Source organism: Lathyrus oleraceus, chromosome 2 (genome assembly GCF_024323335.1).
Source record: "Lathyrus oleraceus cultivar Zhongwan6 chromosome 2, CAAS_Psat_ZW6_1.0, whole genome shotgun sequence".
NCBI classification, from domain to species: domain Eukaryota; kingdom Viridiplantae; phylum Streptophyta; class Magnoliopsida; order Fabales; family Fabaceae; genus Lathyrus; species Lathyrus oleraceus.
In genome coordinates this window covers 469,017,800-469,037,288 of record NC_066580.1, presented here as the reverse complement: position 1 = coordinate 469,037,288, position 19,489 = coordinate 469,017,800, and the positions used below count along the sequence as shown (strand labels likewise).

Below are 19,489 nucleotides of genomic sequence, written 5' to 3'. Positions count from 1 at the left end.
ACTACATATACTTTTGTCAGAATCAATAGGGAAGACCAACCTATCAAAGGGGGAACCTACTTCTATGATAACACCTTCCATTTTGGCCATATTGTCAAAAGGAGAGATAATCCTAAACAATTCAGGATCTACCAAGCAATACCAATTCACATCAGTAAGTTTCACAAGATTGTTGCACCCCAAAGATAGAGTATCTGCCCGACCCTCAGAAATTGGGCAGCGTCGGCCAAATAGTGAAGTTTGATTTAATATGATCTTTGATCTCAATCTTCTTGGAATCTCGACTGTGTGCATTTCTATAAGACCTAATTAAATCCCGAGTTCTCTGCTTATCTCAGGAAACAATCTCTGCATTTGATAATGGTTGGACAAACAGAGGAAAGCTATCAGTTACCCCATAGGAAGCAGAGATAACATTATCTGTTTGATCACCATCAGTGGATTTCCCAACACTCTCATCAGAGAAAGCATAAGAAGACTTATCTTAGGAGGTTTTGTTAAAAGAAGGTTCATTAGAAGTATCATCAGACTAAAAATTGTAAGAGATAACAATTATATTCAAGTTACGGAGATTATTCGTTGTGGAAGTAGTATTCAGGTTATTTGGGGTTTCTACCCTAATAGATAACGAAGAATAGCCACCATCAGAGCTATTATCCAAACCCACATGTTGATCATCTATTTTAGCCATAAAAAATGTGAAGGAAAGAAAGTGACGAAAGAAGAGTAAAGGCTAGGAATGGTACCTAAAGGGAAGTTTGGGGAAAGAAATAGTGTCAAGTAAATGGAGTGGAAGGTTGATGATGAGTCAGAAGACACAATACTCCAACAGAAGGAAAAAGCATTGTAGTCAAAAGTTACCAGTAGTTCAGGAAAGGAATGAAGGATTTGACAAAGACCAAATGTGTATAATTCGTAATGGAAGTGAAAACTCATCTAGAAAGCCAAATGACCATTATATACGCAAATAAGGGTGGGTTGATAAAACAATCTAAATTAAAAGGAAATGGAGAAAGAAAAGGAAGTGGTCAGATCTTATCTTAAAAAATACAATGACACTTGAGTGCACTGGAGCACCCTAGAAGGATGCTGCACACCCTAACCTGTGAACCTAGAGTTACATGTTTGAAGGTCCTTTGAAACGTCTCAATGATGAAAAATACATTTGATGCATATGTTCCCCACTCCTTTTACAACCAGCTCCCCGAACTTTTCCACTATTCTAAGGCAATCAACCCGACATCATGAGGACGACACCACTTTGAAAGACTTTGCTTTTGACAAACAACAACAAACTTTGGGGATAACTATTTTGAGCCGATAACTAATCCAATATAAAAGAGACCCATTTATGATTTCCAAATAACGAGTCCAAGATAAGGCAAAGTCTAATAACTATATATATATTAGTCAATTATTGATTTAAACACATTGAAGTATTAATCTTACACGTCTCTCTCTCTCTCTATATATATATATATATATATATAGAGAGAGAGAGAGAGAGAGAGACGTGTAAGATTAATACTTCAATGTGTTTAAGTCAATAATTGACTAATATACATATATATATATATATATATATATATATATATATATATATATATATATATATATATATATATATATATATATATATATATATATGTGTGTGTGTGTGTGTGTAAGATTAATACTTCAATGTGTTTAAATCAATAATTGACTAATATATATATATATATATATATATTAGTCAATTATTGATTTAAACACATTGAAGTATTAATCTTACACGTCTATATATATATATATATATATATATATATATATATATATATATATATATATATATATTAGTCAATTATTGATTTAAGCATATTGAAGTATTAATCTTACACATCTACTCTCACATAATCACTCTGAAAATTTGCATCACCATGTCATGAATCCACCACCTCATTTTAATCACATTTCTCATTCCACAAAACACCATTTATTAATTAAAAGATCAAATGAAAAAAAAAATTAAATTAATGGATTAAAAGTCTAATTAAACATTTAATTTGCTACTTAAATAATTAAACTTTATCTTATTCATTTACACACTCATTGGTTGTTTTTTTTTATATAATTTTCATATTACTCATAATTTTTTTTTTATTAATTCCATTATATTAAGAAACAATTTATTATTAATTCTTTTTTTTCCTTCCATCTATTTTAATTTCTCTCTAACCAATACCAATCGGCAAACCACACACATTCTTTTTATGTGAGCCATGTACTATTTCTTATGGTAAGAAAAGAGTGTACTATTTTTTTAACGAAGTTAAAATGTTCATTAACTAACTATTTACTCTAATTATTTTTACTAAAAGGTCCAACCTTTGGACTAGAGGCAGAAAATCACTCTTCACAAGGTAAGTTGTCTTCCCCTACAATATTCATGTAGGACAAAGGTCCTATATATAAGAAACAAGGTAACCAATTCCAAGAGAGTGAAAACCTTGTGATTATTGGCAAGAAGAAAAACAAATGAATATGAAGAGTCTATTTCATTTTGTCTTTCTTTTCTCTCTAGCTCTTTCTGGTAAGAACAAAAACATTTTAAATCTCTCCAAATTTTCATTATCAATGTATCAATACTTTAGTTTCTTCTCATTTTTTTGAATATTTTCTTATCATGTTTTCGTTTTTGCTTTTTGTTGTAGTTTCCATTTTAGTTTCTGGTCAACAACAATCTCTTGAGTTTCTTAACCTATGTGAAACAAGTGAAGACATTGTACAAGCTTCATCAAACAGTGAGTCTCCTATTGCTGTTTCTCTGAACAATGAAAACCTCAATCATGTCTCTAACAACATTTTACTAGCTGAAACATGGCTTAGGTCAAATATTTTCCCATTTTACCCTTCATCAAAAATCACCAACATTGTTGTAAAAACCTCAACTTTCTGTCAACAAGACCAAATCCTAAACCAAAACAACCTTATTCTGGTTCTCTCTGCTTTGAAAAACCTCCATCACTCACTCAAAAGATGGGGTTTAGAACACGACATCAAAGTTTCCATTGCTCTTGATTTACATTGTTTTCATTTTAACCCAAACACTGATTTGAAAATGGTTAAACCCATGACTGAGTTTCTCCAATCTGTTAACTCAACATTCTCCCTCATCCAAAATTCAGATAAAAATCCAAACTTTATCACTTCCCACTTAGAATCCATGAAAAAGCTTGGATTTTTCAACCTCAACAACATCATAAACATTGCTACCATTGTCCCAAAAGAGAGAGAACCCATAACCATAACCAAAACAAGAAAACTTTATGTCACCACAATCCCTGTTAAACCAACCCCATTTCCAGAAATCGCTCAACCCCCTTTGAATTTCCCTGTTGGGTCACCTTCAAATCTACCAAATTCAGAACCTTTACCACCTTTAGCTCAAATAGTTTCATCACCCCCACCAATTTCTTCTCCCGGTTTCTCCCCTCAAGAACAACCATCACCACTTCCACCACAGTTTCTTGCTCCTCCTGCTAACTCTCCTCATTATGGTTTCACTCTACCACCTTGCAATCCAGATTATACCGGTTCACCTTCACATTCACCTTCACCTTATCCACAAACAGTTCCTGTTCAGAAACTTTGGTGCGTTGCAAAGCCTAGTGTTCCTGAAGAAACACTGCAACAAGCTTTGGATTATGCTTGTGGTGAAGGTGGTGCTGATTGTATGGAGATAACAACCTCACAAGGGAATTGTTTCTACCCTGATAATTTAGTTGCTCATGCTTCTTATGCTTTCAACAGTTACTGGCAGAAACATAAGAAAAATGGTGGAACGTGTAACTTTGGCGGAACTGCTATGTTGATTCATTCTGATCCAAGTAAGTGTTGTGTTTATTTATCTCTTCAAATTCATCACCTTAGGTTGAGATTAATTACTTAATTAATATATTTAATTGATTTTGTTGCAGGTTTCCTTCACTGTAGGTTCATTCTGAGCTAGATTCTTTGTGGAAAAAGAGTTGTCTGTGTTTTGATTATTTTAATGTAGAGAATCCTATGTTAAGGTTACTATGTTTTTTTGGTTGGTTTTGCTGTTAGTATTATGTAAGAAACTAATTTACCTCTGGGTTTATTTCAAATAAAATTATAAACTTGTTTTAGTGGTAAAGTTTTTCATTTAGAATATATATTAGCTTGGTATGCAATTTATTTATTTAGTGAATTTTTATAGTAACAAGTAACAAGAAAAGTTTGGGAATAATTGAATTGTGCTAAGCTTCTAATGGTTTAAATTCGTTGCTTTAAAATGCCGTTAGTGTTTTATGGATGCTAGTGCTTTATTGTTTCATGTATTATTATTAATATTTTGCTTTCTTTTCTTTTTATTATTAGATAAGTTTATTTGCTATAAATTAGATTATCAAGTGTCAATTTCTTTTTAGCCAAAAAGAGCTTAAAACCATGTTTGGTAAAAACAATATAAATAACAAATAAATTAACTTTTGAACTTAACAAATATAAATTAACCAAAAAGAGCTTAAATCTTAAGTCCGAACACAATGACAAGCAACTCTAAATAATGTGTAGGATAATTCTTCTCATGAATTTTAAGTTGTCTTGATGCATAAGTCACAACTTGTCCATTTTGCATAAACATAACTCCGAAACTCATCTTAGAAACATCACAATACACGACAAAAGATTCAGGCCGGACTCAGAAAAATTAACACTAGAGTCGATGTCAACCTCTTCTTAAACTCTTGAAAACTCTCTTCACATTTAACATCCCAAATATATGACCGACTCTTCTTAGTTATATGAGTTAGCGACAAGGCCAACTTGAAAAGCCTTCAATAAATCTACGATAATAACCAACTAGCTCAAGAAAACTTCGGATCTCAACGACAAACTTAGGAGTCTTCTAAAACAACATAGCCCCAACCTTCGACACATCCACCATAATACTTCCACTAGAAATAACATGACCGAAAAAACTCACTTTTTCCAACAAAAACTCACACTTTGACAACTTAGTATACAATTGCTTCTCTTGCAATAACTTCAACACAACTCTCAGATGATCATCATGCTCTTCACCCGTCTTCAAATAAATCAGGTTATCATCGATAATCACTACCACAAACTTATCCAAATACCGATGAGAGATTCTATTCATATACTTCATGAATACACCAGGAACATTAGACACACAAAATGACATCACTGAATACTCGTAATGACCGTACCTCATTCTAAATGCAATCTTCGGAATATCTTCAGCCTTCACATGAATCTGATGATAGCCTGACCTCAAACTAATCTTACTGAAGACGCAAGCACCCACTAAATGATCCATCAAATTGTCAATTCTCAGAAACGAATACTTGTTCTTGATAGTGAATTTATTCAGCTGTTGATAGTCAACACACAAATGCAAACTACCATCTTTCTTCCCGACTAGCAACATTGGCGCACCACATGAAAAAACACTAGGACATATAAACTTCTTCTCAAGCAAATCCTCTAATTGCTTATTCAACTCACTCAACTCTGAAACAAACATTCAATAAAGAGACATTGACACCAGACTCGTACCTGGTACCAATTCTATAACAAACTCAACCTCGCGCTCTGGCGGGAAATTAATGATGTCTTCGGGAAAAACTTTTGGGAAATCGCAAACAACTTGTAGATCATAAACTACTCCTTTGTCTTTGACTTCTAATGAGGCTAACATCACCAACACTTGTGCATCATCCCTTACATACTCTCTTACTTGCTTAGCTAATACAAACATATCATCATCTTTAACAAACTCTGGGAACCTTACTGTCTTGGTGTAACATTTGATATGAACTTTGAACCTTCCTCTTCAATAACTCAAGAAACAATATTGACTTATCAAACAATCTGCACTCTTGCAATCAACGACTCGTGGAACTAATCCTCCACACCTGAAACATCTTAGAGAAGCAGAAGCTTCTACCCCACTTATTTTAATGTAGCTCCTGCCAAAAACCAGTTAGAAAAATCAAAGGATCACCGACACTGTTTCACACACATGACGCGTACTAGGGAACAACAACATGACAAAAACCTGGTTGGACTGATTGAACTGCTATGATACCAACTAATGTAAAACCTTATTTCCCCAATGCATAGTTATAATTAAAGCAGAGATTTTTCACAATATTCACACATATGATGTTGGTGTAAGCCCTAGAGGCCAATACTTTTGGTACTTGTATCGAATTATTTATTAATAATAAAAGACTTTTTCTTTATTATGTTTGTCTAATAAAGTCCATAGAATAGATAGTCCGTTTAATGTATCAAGTGTGACTTAATCATGAGATCACATTAAACATAAGGACACTATTCTTAAAGTATCCATAGTCGAGCTTTATTGTGAAGTGGGATAACATTAAAGCATTAAGACTATTATGTATATAGACTGATGATCACATCTCATGGATCATGGATAAGGAGTTATCAAGTCTTAAACATAGGTATGAATATTAAGAGTAATATTTATACTGGATTGACCCGCTATGAGAATACTATATAGAATGTTATGCAAAGTGTCATAAGTTATTCTCATGGTGATAATGGTGTATACCACCCTTCGAGCTAAAACCACTATGGACCATAGATGTAGAGTCGAGTACCTTATTGCTGATCAAACATTGTCCGTAACTGGATGACCATAAAGACAGTTGATGGGTACTCCACGAAGCGTGCTTAGGGACATGAGTGACCTAGATGGAATTTGCCCATCCTGCGTAACATGATAAATGTCTATGGGCCCAATATTGAACTGGACAAGGATGACACGGTCTATGCTTTGTGTTCAATATAGACATAAGGGCAAAAGGGTAATTGTACATATAAGTATTATCACAAAAGGATTTGTCAGATCATATGATATTTTCGTGTCTTGGGTAGCAGTGATGTGTTGCTAGATATCGCTCACTGTTTATTATGTTAAATACGTGATTTCATATAATTGTCAATGTCACGAAAACCTACAGGGTCACACACAAAAGGACGGATTGATGAGAGATAAAGTAACTAAGGAATACCGTAATGTACGGTGCCCTTAAGTGAATTGTAGAACATCGTAAGGTACGGTGTACTTAAGTAGAATACGAAATATGGTAAGGCACCACGCACTTAAGTGATTTTGGTATATTATAAGATATGGACCACATACACTTGAGTGGGCTTTTTAGCTTGCAGCCCACACAAGTGGTTCTATAAATAGAACCCTTGTGTAGAAGCATTTGTGCAGTTGCAATTTCGTTTCTCTCTCTCTCTCTCACTCAAAGCCTTCATTCGTAGCAGCTAGCACTGAGATTGAAGGAATCCGTTCGTGTGGACTGAGTAGAGGCGTTGTCATCGTTCAACGTTCGTGATCGCTCCGTAGATCTGCATCAAAGGTTACAATCGCTACAAGAGGTAACAATTCTATCACTGATCATGCCCATTCATAAGGATCACTAAAGGAGAAATTTTTAATTCCGCTGCATTTTGGATCGCCCTTCTCCTTCATATGATACACATCTCAAAACATAATTGATGATCATGTAACACTTAATTTAAATAAACATGCATTACCTGTCATCGCATGCTAACATTCACTTAGGGTATCATCGTAACGGAAATACTCAATTAAAACACACCAATTTAAATCTCATAATAAATCTCAAATCATAATTAAAAAGCATCGACTCGTAAGTCTTCTCCAAATGCTTATCACACCAAAATATAAAATACGAGAGCATACATTGTCTCTCAAAAATCTCAACATAAAATAAATAAATCGCTCCCTAGTGTTACATATCAGAGCATAACCAAAGCTAAAATAAAGAAATTAAAAGAAAAAACTCCAGGAACAAGCTTCCACTCACAGCAGCGACTATACTCTTGAGTATCTGCACGATGCCCATGTAAAGGCAACATTCAAACAGAAGGGGTGAGAAATCACATTCAATAATAACAAGCATATACTACAAGGTAGGATACCAACACATAGAATAATCTACACAATCTCAAATCACAGTATATCAATTGCATTCTCACACCAACTCACCAATCACAACTCATTCACACACCATATTACACATAACATCAATTTCAATATGCATTTATCTCATTATACACCCATACTCAAAATGCAACTCCATGTAATTCGATGCAACTCTATGCATGTGGTACCAACTCAACAATGGTTCACTAAGGAACCAGGTCCCTTCTTTGAACCTATGATCCCCCTCTCCGAGCTTGCGACAATCCATTAGTCCTCTATCTGAACTAGCAACTTACCTCTTAACACAACTCAACATGATACTTAACATAGAAATACAACTCGAGCACATATAATAATTTAACTCAATAAAATTATTAACTCACATATATGCAAATCAACTTTAACTCAATAATACACATATCAACATATATAATTTATCAATTTATACTCACAACTCATAAGCAAATTCATCACAACATTCATTCATGTTATTTCACCAAAACCACAACACATCATGAATGGAGCCCTAACCCAAATGAAATAATAAATATGAATGTGTTCACCAAGGGTTCGAACCCTTATACCTACGTATTCTCATCGTGCAATGAGAAAGTCAGAGCTCTGTAGTTATAGAACTAAGATGGAACAAAGAAAAGAGAGATAAGCAATAAGTATTATCAAGACAAACAAGAAGAGTGAGAAAGTGTGATTGGAGTGATGAGAAGTAACTTGGCACCAAAAGACAATGGTATTTCAGGAACCCATAAAGGTGAATAAACTTTGAACCAAGGAGGAAACATGCATCAAGCCAGAAAACAAAGGAATTAAATGTTTGTCATCAAGAAAAACATCTCTTGGTTCACAAGATGGGCACTGGTTATTTGCCATAAAAGGGTATGTATGGGACCCAAAGGAATATGATATTTGGTCCAAGGAAATAGTATATCATGTAGGGGAACAAACAATCTGAAACCAAAAGAAAATGGTATATGAATCCGTGAAGGAATAAACTCTGAACCAAAGAGGAAACAGACATCAAGCCAGAAAATAAAGGAATTAAGTGTTTGGCATCAAGACAAACATGTCTTGGTTCACGAGGTGAGCACTAGTTATTTTCCCTAAAAAGGTATACATGAATCCAAAGGAAATGGTATTTGGCTCCAAAGAGAAGACAATATAATACTGTTGAGGGATGGTAATGATAGATGCACGAGACTTGACAATCATGGGATATGAACCACCCTAAAGTATATGAGTAAAGGTGAATACAATGAGCAACTGGGTCATTCATCCCATACCCAAATATATTCAGAATAAGGATCATAATGTTCCAATTTCATCCCTTCTTTACTACTTAAGGCCCATGGCATGTGATCCTCATCATAACTGGAAAGTTGGTGAAAAAGACTCTCATTGTTGCTCCTTATGATGAAGTGTTGCTTTGAAGAAGAAGAAGAATTCTTGACAATCATTTGATTCAAATTACACTAAAGTCTATGAATGAAGGCGAGTACCTTGAGAAACTGGGTCATTTGTCCCGTACCCAAAGATACTCTAGACAAGTTTAGGAATGCTCCCTCTCATCATTCTTCGTTACTTAAGGCTCATGGCGTGTAACTCTTATCATGATTAACAAGTGTTGAAGAAGATTCTGATTATTAACCTTGATGATGCAATGTTGCTTGTGAAGAGAGACTTGACAATCATTTGATTCAAATTATGCTAAAGTCTATGAATATAGATGAATGTGATGAGAAACTGGGTTATTCGTCATATACCTAAGATATTTAGAACAAGGATATGAATGCTCTACTCTCACCCCTTCTTTATTGCTTAAGACTCATGGCACACAAATTGAGTCATGATTGACAAGTGTTAATGCCTTTGTTGTGCTTGAACAGTAGTCCACTCTGTCTGTAATATGAATGCCTTGTATTGACTTAAAGTCTTGATCTCTTGATCTTAATCTTGAATCTTGAGGTCTTGAGCTCCTGAGATCCAGTACAACTTGAACACAAGGGACTTTCCCTATCAAGTGATCAAGGGTCTTTTGATTACTTGAACAGGCTTGGGGTATTGAGCATAGTTTAAAGAATTTGGTTGATCAAAGTAACCTTTGATCAACACATAATCAGTGGAAAAGTATCAGTTAAATTATGTACAACTTAATGGATTAATCAGTCAAACTAAATCAACTGATTCTAAGCAAAACCCTAAACTAGGGGAGCATGCAATGGTTAAGGTATAGTCAATAAAAGATATCAATCATCAAAATTCACATGGGAAACAAATGATTAAAAATAATTCATTAAACCTAAACAAAATCTAAGCTAAGGAAGCATGCATAACATGACCCTTCAAAACCCTAGGGGGTAAAATTATCATTATGCACAACTGATCAATATTGAATAATACTGTAACTATTAAAATCTAATTAAAATTAATTAAACCTAATTAATTCTAACTAAATCTAATCATATCATGTGACAAGACTACAGCTAATCTACAAAAAATTAGTACAAAAATATCAAGAAAAATCACATAAAAAATCATGAAAAGTGTCATATTAAAGTTGCACAAAGTAGGTGTCAGAATTACACAATGGAGTGTAAACAATAGCCCATGTGCCTGGGCCCAAAGTGAGCCCAATCAATATCATACCATCAGCCAGGGGGTGCACAAGTAAAAGCATGGTAACATCAACATAAATGGCCTAAGCCCAAACAATTAAGCCCACACAAAATTGAATATGTGTTATATGGATGAGGCAAATGTGATAGAATTGAGTCAACATCCATGTAGGATCAATGAATCCACAATTAATTAGTTGGATTAATTAAAAGAGAACGTGTATCACATGCTAAATGAGAAACTAAAAGCAAAAATAAAATGGATGTGTCATCTCTCCCTTCTCTCTCAGTTTTCCCTCCGCCATGCCGGAGGCCCTCTTCGACGGAGGAGGCGCCTCAAAAATTCAATTAAATAACAACACCTAACCTAATTTTATGTGTTGAATCTAGAAATGTTAATGGAAATCCCTAATTCATCACAAGTTGTCCAAATCAAAGTGAAATAAGGAAGAACGCTAACTATTCAAAGTTAAATTAAATGGTTTACACTCACAGATTCATGGCAAGTAGAAGAGAAAAAAATATTTACCTCTGAAACAAAGGTTTGTTCCGGCGAAGGTTGAATCAGAGAAGACACATCGGAAAGTCACTTGAAACAAGTAATTCAGGATCCTATCTTCTTCTTCGGATTCACTTCTTCTTCTAAACTTCTTTTGCGATTTGAGAGATTGAACCGTGAGGGGTTGAAATGAGAGGCTTAGCTCAACTCTTGTTAAAGCTTTGAGGTGAAGCTTCAATAGAGTTTCTAAGAAAGAGCTCTGTGTAAGGGTGAAGAGAGGATTGAGATCGAGAGAGTGAAGAGTGAAATTCGAGAATTCTGGATTTTGTGGAAATGAATCGTGAACCTTGAGTATGTGAAGAGTGAACTGATTTATAGAACTCGAATTATGTTATGAAATTCTCATGAAATCCACCCGAGCTTCACATGAAATTCAATAGTTAGTTCCAAATGAAATGAAACTGTTAGAGTTAGTTATACATTCAGATTCAGTTAGTAGGTTTGGTTATGATCCTCTGCATTGCCTCTGAATTGTTTATAATGGAATTCATTATTATTCTGTTCATGAGAAATGCAAGCCTATTAAGTCATTTACAGGTTGGAGTTAATCGTGGGTGAGTATTGAAACTGAATTTGGAAGGCTTTGCTAGATTGGAAATGTTGATTGGCTTATTATTTTTTTTGCAGGGCCATGTTAATTGAAGATTGGATTGTTGCCTTGTGATACAAAGTGGAATGTTTATGGCTTGTGGATCATTTGCTGCCGAGTTTGGGTCCTGTTGTAGTTTGAACTTCGAAGGTGTTGCTTGGGATACCATGGTGCAAGGTTGACTTCATGTGTTGACTTTAACTCGTGGAATTTGGAATATGATTAAGCTATTGGAATGGATTTGAGTTGCTAGGACTATGGCTTCATGAACTGCTATGCTTTTGGTCATGTTGAAATATATGAATTGAATGTATGTATGAATGTATGTATGTAAATTTTTATTAATGTATGATGGTTGAATGAACACTGGTTTAATGGAAATTGAGTGTTTGAAAATTGGAAATTGGTTATGGATTTAGTATATGAAATTTGATGGTTTAATGAACATTGAATGGGTTTAAAAAAAAAATTGGATTAATGGTTCATGTGGTCCAATTGTTGGTCTGTTTGGTGGTCTGACTAGGTCATGAACCTGGTTTATTGGTAAAAAAGGTGGTCTGACCTAGAAATGGACCAAGTCTCTTAGTCATGAAGAAAACCAATGAAACAAAGATTTAGTGATGAAACAAGGTAGAATGAATAGAAACATGTCTTAGGGAGTCAAGGGAGAGGCAGTTGACTTTGGTTAACTAGTTGACCAAAAGTCAACTGTAGCAAATTTGGCCAAAAATGTGATTTTGCATGGACATGAACACTTTTGTAATGAATGAACTAAAATAAATATTGAATGATATAGTATCAAAAAATGATTGTGGATAATGAACAGAGCACAAAAACTAAGACCTAGCAAACTTGAATATGCCATGAATGAGGACTTGATTGAATGAACTTGAATGGACCAATAGATGAATCATCAAGACATTAAGAGCAATGAAGTATACTTGCATGACCAAAGACCAAAGACTAATGACCAAGGAAACACCAAATGGATGGAAATAATGATCATGAATCAAACAATTAAGATCTTGAAAGCACCATATGAATGGATGCAGACCAAACCTTTAACGAGATGAAATCCCAAGCAAGGACATGTAGGTCAAATGAATGAATCTCATGCATAAAGGCAAGTTTGATGGTTGATGATGCATGACAATATGTATGACAATATGGAAAAGAACCTTTCCTCAATGAGTTAGGTTTTCAATCAATTCCATGGTCAAAAGTCAAATCACAAGGGCAACCAAGTATCAAGCATCCATGACTAGGGTTTCATGATGCACACCCCCTAATAAAGGTCTTAAAACCAAGCATGAAACTCCACATACAAGCTCCCAACACATGGGCCTACAATTAGGGTTTAGATGATCAAATCAATGCTCAAATAGGCAATCATAAAATCCCAGAGGAACAAAGCCAATAATCACGGTTTTGAAGCACATATGAATGCCATAATATGGTCTCCTTGAATCCATGTCCTAAAGATCAAGAAATTATGGTTTCACCCCATTGATTCCATACGAATAGCCATGCCAAATCTCTAGGGATTGATTCACAAGCAAACTCTAGCTTTTGTTATCCATAGAGCTTTGAATCTATGATGATTATGAGAAGGTGTTAAAATGAATACATTATGCACATGAATGAGTATAGATGAATCTTAAGCCCATGGTTAGATGAAAAATGAAAAGGGGAGGGAAAATTTTAGGGTATGACATAAGCTACATTCACTTCCTTTGGGAAACCAAAGAACGTGATGCGAGGTTCCGTTAAGATGCCTCAAAATACTTTTTACGATCTTAAAGTGAGATTCCCTAGGACACGCTTGAAATCTAGCACACATACACACGCTAAACATAATATATGTCCTGCTCACAGTTAAATAGATTAAGGATCATATTTTACCTCGATATTTAGTAATATTGATCTCTACTCCACTATCATCTTTGTCTATCAGCATATTTAACGGCATAGGAGTTGAAATGTTTTTTGAGTTTTGCATATCGAACTTCTTGAGAAGCTCCAAACAGTGCTTCATTTGGCTTATGAAAGTACCATCTCCCTCTTTCTTGATTTGTAATCCAAGAAAGTAGGTAAGCTCTCCCATTAAAGACATCTCAAATTCACCATGCATCAAACTAGCAAAATCCTTGCAAAGGGATTCATCAGTAAACCCAAATGTAATATCATCAACGTAAATTTGAACTAAAAGAAAATGCTTTAATTTACTGCTAATAAACAAAGTTGTGTCCACTTCACCATGATTAAATACTTATTTCATTAAAAACCCATTAAGGCACTCATACCAAGCTCGGGGAGTATGTTTGAGACCATAAAGTGCTATTTTTAGCTTAAAAACATAGTTATGATTTTCTTGATCCCCAAAATCAAGAGGTTGAGAGACGTAGACTTTTTCATTTATATAGTCGTTAAGAAAAGATGATATAACATCCATTTGATATAATTTAAAATCTAGGCAACAATCAAATGCCAAAAGGAGTCTAATAGCTTTAAGACGAGCTACATAAGCATAAGTCTCCTCATAGTTTATTCCTTCAGCTTAATGATACCCTTTTCCCACTAGTCTATCTTTATTTATAGTAATTATTCCATACTCATCTAGTTTGTTCCTAAACACCCATCTAGTGCCAATGACAGTTTTATCATATGGACGTGGGACAAGGTCCCAAACATTATTACGTTTAAATTGAATGAGTTTATCTTGCATAGTAAGTAACCATTCCTCATTAAGTAAGACATTAGATATCATCTTAAGATCAATCCTAGATATGAAAGTAGAATACTTACATAAATTGTTAACTTGTGATCTTGTACTTACACCTTTCCTGATGTCGCTTAGGACTTGTTCCAACAAATGATATTTTGCAACTATCCAATCTAGAGGAAACTGAAGTGAGGTCTCTTATTTATCTTCATCTTTCTCTCTTTCATCTTTATCTTTACTAATGTCCTCTTCTATTATTTTTGGAGGAGGATCCTCGTTGTAATTTTTGTCGTCGATCAAGTTTTCCATTATAACACCTGAAACATTAGACCAAATACCCTTCCTCGTATTTTGGGTTAACGATTAATGAAAAGCAATATGAATTTAAGGTGTAGATGATCAAACCAATGCTTAAAGAGGCAATCACAAAATTCCAGATGCCAAGAATCAGGGTTTTGAAGCACATATGAATGCCATGATGTGGTCTCTTAGAATCCATGTCCCAAAGATCAAGAAGTTAGGGTTTCACCCTATTGATTCCATATGAAGAGCCATGCCACATCTCTAGGACTTTATTCACAAGAAAACCCTAGCTTTTGTTAGCCACAGAACTCTTAATCTATGTTGATTATGAGAAGGTGTTAAAATGAATGCATGATACACATGAATGAGGCATGAATGAGTACAGATGAATTTTAAGCCCATGGTTAGATGAAAAGTGAAAAAGGGAGGGCAAATTTTAGGGTATGACATAAGCTATATTCTCTTCCTTTGGGAAACCAAATAAAGTGATGCGAGGTTTCGTTAAGATGCCTCAAAATTCCTTTTAGGATCTTAAAGTGGGATTCCCTATGACACACCAGAAATTTAGCACACATACACACACTAAACATAAAAATATGTCCTTCTCACAGTTAAATAGATTAAGGATCAAATTATCTCTCAATATTTAGTAATGTCGATCTCTACTCCATTATCATCTTTCTCTATCAACACATTTGACGCCATAGGGGTTGAAATATTTTTTGAATTTTGCATATCGAACTTCTTGAGAAGCTCCAAGCAGTACTTCGTTTGGCTTATGAAAGTACCATCTCTCTCTTTCTTGATTTGCAATCCAATAAGGTAGGTAAGCTCTCCCATTAAAGACATCTCAAATTCACCATGCATCAAACTAGAAAAATCCTTGCAAAGGGATTCATCAGTAGACCCAAATATAATATCGTCAACGTAAATTTGAACTAAAAGAATATGCTTTGCGTTACGCCTAATAAACAAAGTTATGTCCACTTTACCACGATTAAATCCTGATTTGATTAAAAATCCACTATGGCACTCATACCAAGCTCGAGGAGTATGTTTGATACCATAAAGTTCTCTTTTTAGTTTAAAAACATACTTCTAATTTTCGTGATCCTCAAAATCAGGAGGTTGAGATACATAGACTTCTTCATTTATATAGTTGTTAAGAAAAGCTGATATAACATCCATTTGATATAATTTAAAATCCAGGCAACAATCAAATGCCATAAGGAGTCTAATAGCTTCAAGACGAGCTACATAAGCATAAGTCTCCTTATAGTCTATTCTTTCAGCTTAAATATACCCTTTTTCCACCAGTATAGCTTTATTTATAGTAATTATTCCATACTTATCTAGTTTGTTCCTAAACACCCATCTAGTGCCAATGACAGTTTTATCATATGGACTTGGGATAAGGTCCTAAACGTTATTACGTTTAAATTGAATGAGTTTATCTTACATAGAAAGTAACCATCCCTCGTAAATTAAGACATTAGATATCGTCTTAGGATCAATCTGAGATATGAAAGTAGAATACTTACATAAACTGTTAACTTGTGATCTTGTACTTACACCTTTCCTGATGTTGCCTAGCACTTGTTCCAACAACTGATCTTTTGCAACTATCCAATCTGGAGGCAACTGAAGTGAGGTCTATTATTTATCTTCCTTTTTCCAATTTTCATCTTTATCTTTATTAATGTCCTCTTCTGTTATTTTTGGAGGAGGATCCTCGTTGTGATTTTTGCCGTCAATCAAGTTTTCCATTATAGCACCTGAAACATTAGACCAAATACACTTCCTTGTAATTTGGGTTAAGGATTAATGAAAAGCAACATGGATTTAAGGTATAGATGATCAAACTAATGCTCAAAGAGGCAATCACAAAATTCCAGAGGAACAAAGCCAAGACTCAGGGTTTTTAAGCACATATGAATGCCATGATATGGTCTCCTTGAATCCATGTCCCAAAGATCAAGAAGTTAGGGTTTCACCCCATTAATTCCATATGAAGATCCATTCCACATCTCTAGGGCTTGATTCACAAGTAAACCCTAGCTTTTGATATCCACAGAGCTTTGAATCTATGATGATTATAAGAAGGTGTTAAAATAAATGCATGATGCACATCAATGAGGCATGAATGAGTACAGATGAATCTTAAGCTCATGGTTAGATGAAAAATGAAAAAGGGATTACAAAGTTTAGGGTATGACATAAACTACATTCCCTTCCTTTGGGAAACCGAAGAACCTGATGCGAGGTTCCGTTAAGATACCTCAAAAATCTTTTTACGATCTTAAAGTGGGATTCCCTAGGACATGCCTGAAATCTAGCACACATGCATATACTAAACATAAAATATATCCATTTCACAGTTAAATAGATTAAGGATCATATTTTACCTCGATATTTAGTAATATTGATCTCTACTCCACTATCATCTTTGTCTATCAGCATATTTAACGGCATAGGAGTTGAAATGTTTTTTGAGTTTTGCATATCGAACTTCTTGAGAAGCTCCAAACAATGCTTCATTTGGCTTATGAAAGTACCATCACCCTCTTTCTTGATTTGTAATCCAAGAAAGTAGGTAAGCTCTCCCATTAAAGACATCTCAAGTTAACCATGCATCAAACTAGCAAAATCCTTGCAAAGGGATTCATCAGTAGACCCAAATATAATATCATCAATGTAAATTTGAACGAAAATAATATGCTTTTCTTTATGCCTAATAAACAAAGTTGTGTCCACTTTACCATGATTAAATCCTTGTTTGATTAATAATTCACTAAGGCGCTCATACCAAGCTCGGAGAGTATGTTTGAGACCATAAAGTGCTCTTTTTAGTTTAAAAACACAGTTTTGATTTTCGTGATACTCAAAATCAGGAGGTTGAGAAACATAGACTTCTTCATTTACATAGTCATTAAGAAAAGCTAATATAACATTCATTTGATATAATTTATAATCCAGACAACAATCAAATGCCAAAAGGAATGTAATAGCTTCAAGACGAACTACATAAGCATAAGTCTCCTCATAGTCTATTCATTAAGCTTAAATATGCCATTTTCCCACCAGTCTAGCTTTATTTATAATAATTATTCCATACTCATCTAGTTTTTTCCTAAACGCCCATCTAGTGCCAATGACAGTTTTATCATATGGACACGGGACAAGGTCTCAAACATTATTACGTTTAAATTAAATGAGTTCTTTTTGTATAGCAAGTAACCATCCCTCGTCAAGTAATACATTATATATCGTTTTAGGATCAATCTGGGATATGAAAGTAGAATACTTACATAAATTTTTAACTTGTGATCTTGTACTTACACCTTTCCTGATGTCGCCTAGCACTTATTCCAATAAATGATCTTTTACAATTATCCATTCTGGAGGCAACTGAAGTGAGGTCTCTTGTTTATCTTCCTCTTGCTCGCTTTCATCTTTATCTTTACTAATTTCCTCTTATGTTATTTTTGGAGGAGGATCCTCGTTGTGATTTTTGTCGATGATCAAGTTTTCCATTATAACACCTGAAACATTAGCCAAATACCCTTCCTCGTATTTTAGGTTAAGGATGAATGAACAAAAACATGAATAGTTTTTTTAATATAAGACATTATATGATTGTAAACTTTATATGTTTTAATCTAAGATGAGTACCCTAGAAATAGTCACTCATCAGACTTCGCATCAAATTTACCAAGATTGTCCTTTCCGTTATTTAAAATAAAGCATTTTCAACCGAAAACGTGAAGATAGAAAATGTTTGGTTTCCTGCCTTTTAGTAACTTATATCATATGGTGTCTTCTCTAGGATTAGTCTAAAAACCACCCTGTTTAAGACACGACAAGCATTATTAATTACATCAACTCAAAATTACTTAGGCAAACTCTAAGGTCAATCATTGGGTGAGAATAAGGATTATGAACGATTTAGAATGGGGGGGGGGGGGTGAGTAGACCTCCCGAAATAAAAGTTTCGTTTGAAAAAGATTTTTATCAGAGTTTCAAAAACAAAGTATTTTGCATGACGGAAACAAAGTTTGCGTAAAAAGAGATAATGCTTATGTTGAGAGATTCACAAATATCCTTAATTAGTTCACAATATATCCAATTAAACTACTGAAATTCACCAGTACAAACTAAATCAATTGTAAAATCGTTCAATTTCACAAGATGTGTTATCAAATGATTTTTAACTACGTACGAAATTCTACTATCACAGTCTTTCGACTTAATCCACACAAAGGTAATGTTGATTTATCCATTCTAACAAAACCTACAACTTAAACAACAAATCACTACTGACAGATAAACCTATCAACATGTAATTCTAAAAAGCAATAATAACAACCTAATCATGTTATCAACTGCAAAATTAAATGAGAGATAGATAGATAGATAGATAGATAGATAGATAGATAGATAGATAGATAGAGAGAGAGAGAGAAAATAGTACACCAGGATTTATAGTGGTTTGACACGTTCTTCCTCACTTTATGCTTAATCCACTCTCCAATGGTTGCCCATTAAAATTTTGTTGGTATTCCATTATGATTTGTAATAATATTACAAGAGTTCATATGATTATTAATCCACAAATAAATAATGAATATAAAATTTCTCATATTTTGGATCTTGACTTGTACACAACTCC

The 19,489-nt window shown here is 34.2% G+C and overlaps 1 protein-coding gene across 2 annotated transcripts; it reads left to right on the top strand.

Annotated features, from left to right (window-relative positions):
- Nucleotides 1-2,373: 2,373 nt before the first annotated feature.
- LOC127120469 (glucan endo-1,3-beta-glucosidase 12) lies at nucleotides 2,374-4,148 on the top strand. 2 transcript variants are annotated; one of them, XM_051050906.1, is made up of 3 exons: nucleotides 2,374-2,569; nucleotides 2,703-3,866; nucleotides 3,957-4,148. In XM_051050906.1, the coding sequence occupies exons 1-3, from the start codon at nucleotides 2,515-2,517 to the stop codon at nucleotides 3,986-3,988; spliced, it is 1,251 nt and encodes a 416-aa protein (XP_050906863.1). In that variant the 5' UTR covers nucleotides 2,374-2,514; the 3' UTR covers nucleotides 3,989-4,148. The 2 variants fall into 2 exon arrangements, with proteins under 2 accessions (XP_050906863.1, XP_050906862.1); XM_051050905.1 differs by having other exon boundaries at nucleotides 2,391-2,569; nucleotides 2,691-3,866.
- The last annotated feature ends 15,341 nt before the right edge of the window (nucleotides 4,149-19,489 follow it).

Bases quoted from the DNA above. Each gene is read 5' to 3' on its own strand.
- LOC127120469 (XM_051050905.1), top strand. From the start codon at position 2,515: ATGAATATGAAGAGTCTATTTCATTTTGTCTTTCTTTTCTCTCTAGCT. The intron at 2,570-2,690 runs GTAAGAACAAAA...TTTTTGTTGTAG, and splicing joins TTTCTCTCTAGCTCTTTCTG to TTTCCATTTTAGTTTCTGGT. The intron at 3,867-3,956 runs GTAAGTGTTGTG...ATTTTGTTGCAG, and splicing joins GTTGATTCATTCTGATCCAA to GTTTCCTTCACTGTAGGTTC.